This window comes from Epinephelus moara, chromosome 6 (genome assembly GCF_006386435.1).
Source record: "Epinephelus moara isolate mb chromosome 6, YSFRI_EMoa_1.0, whole genome shotgun sequence".
In the NCBI taxonomy this organism is placed as follows: Eukaryota; Metazoa; Chordata; class Actinopteri; order Perciformes; family Serranidae; genus Epinephelus; species Epinephelus moara.
The window spans coordinates 15,140,164-15,149,816 of record NC_065511.1 but is presented as its reverse complement, the minus strand read 5'-3'; the positions used below and the strand labels follow the sequence as shown (position 1 = coordinate 15,149,816).

At 40.2% G+C, this 9,653-nt stretch overlaps 1 protein-coding gene across 2 annotated transcripts; it reads right to left on the bottom strand.

Moving 5' to 3' along the window:
• Positions 1-6: 6 nt before the first annotated feature.
• On the bottom strand, positions 7-8,987 carry ncam3 (neural cell adhesion molecule 3). 2 transcript variants are annotated; one of them, XM_050046504.1, is made up of 16 exons: positions 8,714-8,987; positions 7,936-8,007; positions 7,604-7,804; positions 7,290-7,427; positions 6,892-7,035; positions 6,238-6,355; positions 5,606-5,760; positions 4,826-4,959; positions 4,394-4,529; positions 4,070-4,237; positions 3,422-3,541; positions 2,811-2,938; positions 2,526-2,694; positions 2,222-2,411; positions 1,976-2,101; positions 7-1,379 (listed from the first exon to the last, which is right to left on the bottom strand). In XM_050046504.1, exons 1-16 carry the CDS (start codon positions 8,778-8,780, stop codon positions 1,337-1,339), a joined length of 2,109 nt encoding a protein of 702 aa, XP_049902461.1. In that variant the 5' UTR covers positions 8,781-8,987; the 3' UTR covers positions 7-1,336. The 2 variants fall into 2 exon arrangements, with proteins under 2 accessions (XP_049902461.1, XP_049902462.1); XM_050046505.1 differs by having other exon boundaries at positions 6,892-7,032.
• Positions 8,988-9,653: the final 666 nt, after the last annotated feature.

Below are 9,653 nucleotides of genomic sequence, written 5' to 3'. Positions count from 1 at the left end.
ATGTATATGGTGACTACGGCCCTGTCAGCATGCATAATTAGGCTACAGTTGTCTGTGTGCGCAAAGGTGAAGTACGCTGGTCTTGTCATACAAAGTTTGATGGAGTGTCAACTGGACAATATGGAGATATTTGCATCTTGAAAGCCGGACTACAAATGTGGACAGACAGGGAGAAACACACGCAAGCCTAAGACGTGATAAGATACGATATTCCTCACTATATGAAGTGACTGATAACAAGATCTGCTTGGTCTTGTCAGAAAGCTATGATTCTGCTGTTTCACGTGATATGCGTGGATTATCGCTATGACGCACAGTCGCGGAGAAAATCAATAGAGAAGAACAGGTGTGAATTTGGACGCACTATGCGTCGTTCGGGCCCATAGGGTTAATTACATGCTCCCGTGAATTAGGTGCTGAGAATTTAAAAAAAAGTTCTTATAGAGCTGATTACAAAATCAAATATGGCCTCAAGTTCAAAGCCTCTCATGATAAATATCTCTCATGTATGGTTTAAAAACAATAAATATTAGTGCATGATAATTAAATAAAGGTTAGGCAAGTTTAGTTTAAGCTGAAATGTCCTTTAAATGGTTCAAAATACAGGTCAGTATCAGGATACAGTGTTATTTCATCTGAAAGTATAAGATGTTTAGTCTTATACAACCATCAGGAGAGCAGCCACGTTGCATGTTAATAAAAACATTAATAACAATAAAAAATATATACATATAGGTAAAAAACAGAATTCTTAAGCGCATTACACAGGATATCCATGGTACATTTACCAAAGAGTAAATATAAAATAAGATCTTGTGTCTGTGCACAACATTCAAAAGGCTGAAGGTAAACATTTGTTGTGACTTTTAGAAAATATTTGAAGCTAAATTTATAACACCAGTAATACTACCCTGTAAAACACAAGACATCAAAATTACCCTGTAAAATGAATTTTTGTAAAATTGTAATGTAAAATTTGTCTTTTGACCTAATCTACATCAGAGCACACAGAACAACAACAAAAAAATTACAAAAAAATGACGTCTGTGTCAGTCTTTATGCAAGCTGATTTTCAGCCCACTGTCCTCTCACTCCAACAGCACAGACGTCTGAAACAGATCAGTTTAAATAAACCTCAGCAACATCAGTGTTTTTCCTGCAGCCTGTCAGTAATGATTGACCTTTCCCATGGAAGTTGTATTGAAGGTAAGGATCGCTGACTGTTCTGACTCAGTTATTAAGACTCAGTGATTGTTTGATATCTTCTTGTCTTTACATTATCACTTGTCCGTTGACTTGTCTTATTTGTCGTTAACTGTTTCTCTGGTGTCTGGTCTCATGCATCGTCAAAGTGCAGGTCTCTGCCTGACAGTTTTTTCCTGTAGGAAAGAAAGAAATCATCAGTGAGATGTTGATTTAAAAAACGCAAAAGATCAATCATTTACTCTGTGGTATACATTTGATCTTCATGTGACAGACTAAATAAGCAGAAATAGCCATAAGACAAACACACAAGGCTGAAGGATAATTATAACAGTAGCTATAATTATAAAAATATAGTTTTTAAAAATCCCACTAACTCAAGTGGATGGTAGAGTCCATACCAAAACTAAAATGACCGCGGCAAACAATGTCACTGGAATCACTTTCCAAGCTATTTCATGAATGATTGACAGCCAATCAAAATCCATTCACAAGACCATCACATTTGCTTATAATAGGCTGCAAATCAACAACAGAGATTTCAATAACTCTTCTGTTCCATGGCACATTTTTACTTTTATTAATGTAGCCATCAGCTCTGCACATGAGGGGCAGGCACAGACTTTAGAAAAATGTTTATGGAAGCTTAGACTTTGGTTCACTATTCATTCCTGCAGTTGTCTATGGATGGAGTATTGGACAAGTATTTAAACACACAAATCTGTTTTCTTCAATAAGTAGGTTTGCTGTATATGAGAGTGAATGAACATACTCGTGTTTGGTGAGGGGGGCTTTGTCGTAGGTGACCTCTACAATCTGCCCGTCCCTAGTGAGTGTCTGAACCCCTGCATCATGCACACTGGCTCTTGGAGTTGTTATACCCTTCAGCTTCACTTCTCTGCAGACACACAACAGAAATATGATGATGGCAACTTGATGACAGAAAAAATTAGCTATTTTGTTCAAATATTCATGTTGCATGGATATACTCTCACAGACTTCTGTAGCACCTACTCACCCATTGGTGGCTACCTCTCCGTCTTCAAACATTTTGAGGCCTGGGACTTTCTGTCCAAAGAGTTTCACGATGGACATGAGCAGGCCGCAGCGATTTCTGTAGCAGCAGGTGACATCTACCACCAGGAATACCACCAAGAAGATCACCATGACGATGCAAATCACGCTGCCTTTGGTCATGCGGTTGCTCACTGGGAGAGATTAAAGAGTCAAGGTGAACTAAACGTCTTTGTTGTGGCAAGAAACACGTTTTTCTCTGTGGATTTTGGTTTTGGATTTGGTTTAGGGCATGGGAGGCCACATACCAGGCTGTGCTGCGATGGTGAAGTTGAACCTGGCAGGGATAGAGGAACCATTAGCATTGATGGCTTTGAGTTCCAGATAATAGTCTGAGCCGTAGGACAGGTCCTGAAGGGAGACAGAGTCAGCCTCGGATGGCAGCTCTTCATTTTTCCACTCAATCCCCTCTTTATCCTGAGAGAGTATAAAGACAGCATAGGAGAAGACCAAAGGATAAAAATAAGAAAAACAAAAGGACCTATGAAGAATAATTCATTGAGAACGAGAGACAAACTTACACCTTCTCTTACCTGTCTGTATCGCATTTCAAAGCGCAGCAGAGGAGTTCCACCATCATCAAGCTGTTTAAGAGGGATGAAGACGGAGTTGCCCTCTACTTTCATCTCACTGGACGACAACACTGGACTGTCTGGTTCACCTACAGAGCACAGACAGGAGACATCCACTTATAAGAGTTATGAATAATAACTAACACCTTATCTTTATTCATATAGGCTAAATACAGATTAGCTGAGCATGTCAGTAATTTTTTTATTGTTTAGTAGATAAGTGTGTGGTCTTTACCCTCTGTGGATGGATGACAGTGGATTACATGGTGTCATCAGCAGCATTAATGAGCATCGGGCAGCGGATGATGATGTCATGGGAATGTTATGATGATGGCAGCATGAAAGATGAACAAGAAAAATGAGTGATGGTAGATGAGGAAATGCCTTGTACTGTATATACCACATACACTAGCATAAATGAATATTTACACACACTATACATTAATTTAAATGCGTAAACACAAAATATGGACACAAATGCTGCATATACAGTTAAAGCTGCACACATAGCATGAAATATTGATATGGTGTGTGTTGTCAGTGTATGTTGCCAATGTGTTGATAGCACTTACGTATTCCCTGGGTGCGGACGGTGTTTGTTTCTGAGAACTGTCCCACTCCCATGGCATTCAAGGCAGCCAGACGCACTGTGTACAATGTGTACGGCTTGAGGTTGGTGAGAGTTAGAGGACCTACAAAAGCAAGCACACAGAAAGATACTACATTAGCTACTGTGCATAATTAAATGTCATTTGGGTATTTTAAAGGTCTAGTGTGTAGTATGTAGAGGCATCTAGTGGTGAGGTTACAGAACTGAACCTTCTAATGTGTGGCAAGCGTGAAGGAGAACTATGATTTCCAATGCAAAAAAGCGAAAACATGAATGGTCCTATCTAGAGCCAGTGTTCAGTTTGTCTGTTCTGGGCTCCTGTAGAAACAATATGGGAGAAATCCTGCTCTGTATTTAGACATAAACAACTCGTTCTAAGATAACAAAAACACAACAAATTCTTATTTTCAGGTGTTTATACACTGATGAAAACGTAGTTTTATATACCATTTCTGCCAATAGATGCCCCTAAATCCCACACACAGGACCTTTAAGACAGAATAATGTTTATGGTGTGAGCAGTTTAAAGTATAAATGATTCACTAACTGATTTTCTCCTGATAGTCATGATACACAACTGCAAAGCTTCTCTGAGGAGCCATTATTTTACCTGAAGTTGGGACTGCGATCTCCTTCCACTGTTCTGCTGCACTTTGCCTCCACTGCAGGACAAAACTTGTGATTGGTGTCCCTCCATCGATGGGTTCAGTTTTGAGGGAGAAGATGACTGAAGTTGGTCCAGGTGAGACTGACAGGTAGTGAGGTGGACCAGGCTGGGCTGTGTACAAGGAGGCAGGTCAGAGTGGAGGAGGGAAGAGAGAGAGAAAAAATTGTCAAAAGTATGTCAGAGGTATGCAGATAGGTAAAGATTAAATCTACTTTTCCTTCACTGAACTTTTCTTTCTTAAACACAAAGATAGACATAAACTCTTACTGTGTATTGCAATGTCTCTGGATGCATTTCCAGAGATGCTGACAGCCATGCAGGAATACAGTCCACCATCAGAGGGCACTACCTCATCAATCACCAGCACACCATCAACGACGCGGACTCGACCGGTGGTGGAGTCCTAACAGAGGAAGGAACAGATTGGATCAAACAAATTTGGAAATGCTCAGATGTATTGTCTTTGGAGTAGCTGTTAAAAGTCAACACACTGCAAATATGTCAGTGAGTTGGATAGCGAGTGTTTGTCTAGTCACAGAGCTTATACAGTTGTTAATTTGTTGTTAAGTTGTTGATTAAAATGGGCAAGGACTATGTTTTACATATAGGCTGACTGTGTCAATTTTATTGTGACACAGCTGACATTGTGTGTATGTGCATGTGTATGTAAGCGTGTGTTATGGGCCCATATATGCTTACCAGTGTGCGTCCATTGTTCTTGTTGAGCCAGTGCAGCTCAGGCTGAGGATGGCCTGAGACGTTACAGGACACAGATACACGCTCACCCATTGATACACTCTGCTGCTCTGCTGACACAAACACCTCTGGGGCCTCTGAAATGAAACGTGTTAAATGTCACCATAGTGCAACAGGATGAAGTACATATGTCAGAATGGTTGAACAGCAGGTTCATTCATAATATCATTCTTAGCTTCGATCAGCAGCTCTATATGTTGACTCATCACCACTAAATACCTGCACCTGCTCAGACTCGACCTTTTGATTGTAGCCAAATTTAGCCAAACATCTATTTAAACAGAAACGGTGGTGCGTTGAACACCCCATTGTGTGTCTCTTAATTCAGTTAAATTCAAAGGGGCTTTATTGGCACAAGAAACATACATTTTCACTGCCAAAGCAGGTATGAAATAAAGTAGAATTTGGTTTCTATACATGTTGCTGCTTATTGGTTAACACCTATGACACACCCACCCAACGAGAGAAAAAAAGGACTTCAAAGCCCATTTTACACTGATTCAAAGAAACGTGTTGTTCAACCCGGAAACAATAACAAAGAGACACACACCATTTTGAGATTTAACGTGCCCCTTGTTTTTAACCATTGGATACAAGGGTGTAGCAGCAGTAAGAGTGGCGGCGCTTTCACACGCTTGTTATATTGTTGTCCCGGTTGTCGTGTTTCAGTGAGCTAATGGAGCTATCAGTCTCAGAGGTGTAAAAAAATGAAATTGAACTAACCAAAAACATGAAGCAAAATAGTAGCACTGCTCTCAGCTATCTTGTTGGTGGCGGTGCAGATGTACTCTCCGTAGTCGACCCGGGCAACAGACCGTATGGTCAGCTGGCTGCGGTCTGAGTTAAAGTGATGATGTGAAGGATCATATGCTACCGGCCTGGGAAGGAGACAGGCAGAGCGAAAAACACAGTGAGTAATACTGTAAGGATTTGTTATTCACATGGATTCAAAATGAGGAGAAGGGAGAGATGATGCCACAGACCATTAACAAAGCTGATAAGAAAATGTTTTTTGGACACACCTGCACACTGCTCCACCCACTGGCACACCAGATGTCATGCTACAATAGCAATACTAAGAGTGGAGGGCACTAGTGTAAATATTCACACAAAATGACCCAGTTAATTTACTGATGGTTGATTTTCCCAAACAAGGTTATAATTTAAAAAAGTGTAGGAAAAGTCAGCTGACATGAAGGAAAGCAATGAAGTGCAATGCAAAAGCTAACAGAGCAACTAGTGGTACTAAATAACATCCCCATTATATGTGTACATTATCAATACACTCATGCATAATGTGCCTTTTATGGAGATACTAAAAAGATGTGACCAACTTTCTGTAAGCGAGGACTTACAGGGTCCAGGTGATGTTGGGTTTTGGTACACCGTCTACTAAACACAGCAACGAAACATTGGCTTCTGGTCCGGCCATCACTCTTTTCACTTCTTCTCTCAGATGCACAGATGGAAGAACTGCAGGAGGGACATGTATTTTATTTAAAATGATGCTTCATTTACACGTCAGATTTGTCATGGCATAATTAAAACTCGAAGTAAAATGCTAAATTTGTTTGTGCCTAGCCAGTAAGGCATAGCTAACCATAATGGATAAGTGCCATTGTGTTATGTTACACACAGGTTCTGCAAGAAAGAAAGGAACGTTACAAGGGTGTAGGTTTCATTTCAACAGTTGGAGGGGCTCATGAAACAGGGGGTCTGGAGTCCCTCCCTCACAAGTGCTTGAAAATCAAATATTTCCTGCATTCTGGTTATTTTTTGTGCACCAATTTGTACATTTTCTGCATCAATGGAGTTCATGTCTTTCATTTTTTCAAAATAAAAGTCCTCTGCTACTGTCATGATTTTTATTGAGGGAGACAAATACACATGTTCTAAATACTGAGGGGGACATGTGCCCCGCTCCACCCTGAAATCCACACCTGTGGAACTTTGTGTCATATTATCTTTCAAACCACTGACCACTGTCTAGATGTGAAAAATATACTGACCATTGATGACAACAGAGATGGGGAGTTGCTCATTGATGGGCCTTCCTCTGATCTGGGCCTGGCAAAAGTATGTCCCAGCATCCTCTCTCTTCACATTCTCAATGAGGAGTGTATTATCAGGCAGCTGACGCACACGCTTTCCTGCTGAAGAGGGAGATGCAAGCACAGAAATGCAGAGACAGACAGCAAGTGATAGAAAAGATACAAAGAGTGATGGAAAGAGGTGAAGACAGGCAAACACAGAAAGACAGAAAAGAAAGTTGTTTCTGAATGAAAGTCTAAAATTCAGTCACACCACTGCAGCTGCAGTTTACACAATGTGTAAAGTTTTGTGTAAATCATAAAATTATTCTTCAAACTGCAGGAGAGCTTTAAGTGTCCCAGGGTGCTGCTCCTACCATTAGTGGAGATTTCTTCTTTGTTTCTGAGCCAGTGAACATCCACCACTGGCTTGCCAGTCACCATGCATGGTACCAAACCATTTGTGCCCTCCAGAAACTCATGGTAGCTGGGGCTACTTCCAAATGAAAGAGCCTCTGACAAAAGAGGAGAAGATTGGAATGCTTACTTTTGATGCAATACAAATGAACAATATCATCAAAAGAAGGTTTGGTTTATCAACGTTACCAATCAAATGTTACCAATCTGTATTCTTTAACTAAATAAAGCTCTATTGCACCAGACAGGTTCATCAACAACTACCAGTACGTACCATAAACATAAATCTGTGTCAGAGCTTCATCTGTGGCTCCGCTGTTTAACTCACACATACAGGTATATCTGCCTGCATCTTTCATTGTAGCCGTCTTAATGACCAATTTAGAGACAGTTTCATCCACATGTGTCACCATGTCACTATCATCGATTTCCGTGCCATCCTTAAACCATGTCATTTCTCCTTCTCCAGTCAGGACTGGACGAGATAAGCAGAGGGGACAGAGACAGAATGAAAGTTAATACTTTGAAGGTTCTAGGTTCAAACTGGAAAATGTAATGCAAATAGACAAGTTTCAATAGTCATTAAATGAAACTGAAATGACTCACTTTTACACACCAGAAGGATTTCTTCTCCGACGAGGAAATCTTGCTTACTAGTCATGATTTCCATCTTTGCATCTAGAGGAGGAGAGAAGAAGAGTTTTTCTTTTGCACCTGTTTCTGCTTTTCACCAAGCACATTTAGAGGCAAACCCAGTAATTCTCAATTACACAATTATGTATCACCAGCTGATACTTGATGGCACAACGGATTCATTTAACACTGTAAATTCTACATTGTTGCTAAACTAGCCAACTTTAGCATCACAGAGCATTTGTCACTTTTTTTTGCAGGTTTGATGCACCATAATCTAATGTGAAAACATGAACAAAACTTATCCCATAATGTAATAGTTACTTTAATTTGCAATTTACATTTCACATTTTTTTCAAGGTAATTATTTTGTTGGTCTTTTAAGGCGCCTTATCACATTTTATAGCACACAATTTTTTTTAAAAAAAAAGTCTTTAATTCATCAGCTTTTTCAGCTGCAGAAAGATGTCAACTGTTTATGGGAACGTTACATATCTTTTTCAATCTGTTTAAACAGACAGAAACTAACTGAAACTTGTATTTTCCTTGTTTATACAGACATGGAGGCTTTTGATTTGGGACAAAAACAGTCAGATATTGGTTATTTCCGTAGTTATTCCCTGCTTACACAGCAACATAAACTTACTTTTCGCTCCAAGTCTCAATACTTCAGCCATGCATTGTGTATCAAAATATATCACTACAACACTGTCTGTAGTTCCAAAATCTTAATGGTGTCAACAGATCTTACCTGTGCCCTGCAGCAGCACCAGCAGCAGCAAGGCCACCTTCAGGATGAGAGCCGACTGGTTCGTCATGTTCACCTGGCTGTTGATGGGAAATCCTGAATGACTTCAAATCAAAATGCTGCAGGTTTTTCTGTTGAGTCTGAATGTTTTGGTTTTCCAGGTCAGCTCAGATGGACAGAGTGCACAAATACTAAGTGTACAAACTTAACAAAAAAATCAAAGAAATATATATCTGACTCTGTTTCACTCTGACACCTGCTGTTCCTCTCCACCAAACACAAGGAGCCTGTGTTGGGGAGAGGGTCTGTGTCAGAGGTTATATAGGGCCACAAGAGCAGTGGAGATGAGAGGATACGAGAAAGGGGTGGGGGACAGAGAGAGAGAGAGAGAGAGAAAACATTGCTCTCCCGTCCTTCTTTAACCCCAACAGAGTTACTGTTGGTCATTCTGGGAGGCAATGTACCGAATGACTTCCGGCCCACTCTCATTGATGTCCTATTTCTCTCCCCTTTGACTCACATGTGTCTCTACCTATCCTTTGTCTTTATTTTTCTATATGCATATATATATATATATATATATATATATATATATATATATATGTGTGTGTGTGTGTTTTTATCTCTACTTTTTTTGTCTCTCTCCCTCTCTCCCTCTCTCTCACTATCCACCTTACTATCTCTCTGTCTCACTCTCTCACTTCCTTCAGGCTACCGGATGAAAGTGTCTCACTCTCTCACTTCCTTCAGGCTACCGGATGAAAGCAGGGAGGCAGCCCCCCTCGGGGAGGAAGAGATGGAGAAAGATATTTTTATCATTCCATCATTTTTCTCTCTCATTTTGAAAAGGGTCACATTCTTCTCAAGCACACACAACAAACTGCACACACAGTATACCAAATTCACCATGCTGCCACCATTCACATTTCCTGAAAACATACAT

What these genes read in the sequence shown, in the direction of transcription:
- ncam3 (XM_050046504.1), bottom strand. Translation starts at nt 8,780, where the DNA reads ATGACGAACCAGTCGGCTCTCATCCTGAAGGTGGCCTTGCTGCTGCTG. An exon ending in AATCCTTCTGGTGTGTAAAA is followed by an intron (nt 7,805 to 7,935) that starts GTGAGTCATTTC and finishes TATCTCGTCCAG; the next exon opens with TCCTGACTGGAGAAGGAGAA. An exon ending in AGAAGAAATCTCCACTAATG is followed by an intron (nt 7,036 to 7,289) that starts GTAGGAGCAGCA and finishes CTCCCTCTTCAG; the next exon opens with CAGGAAAGCGTGTGCGTCAG.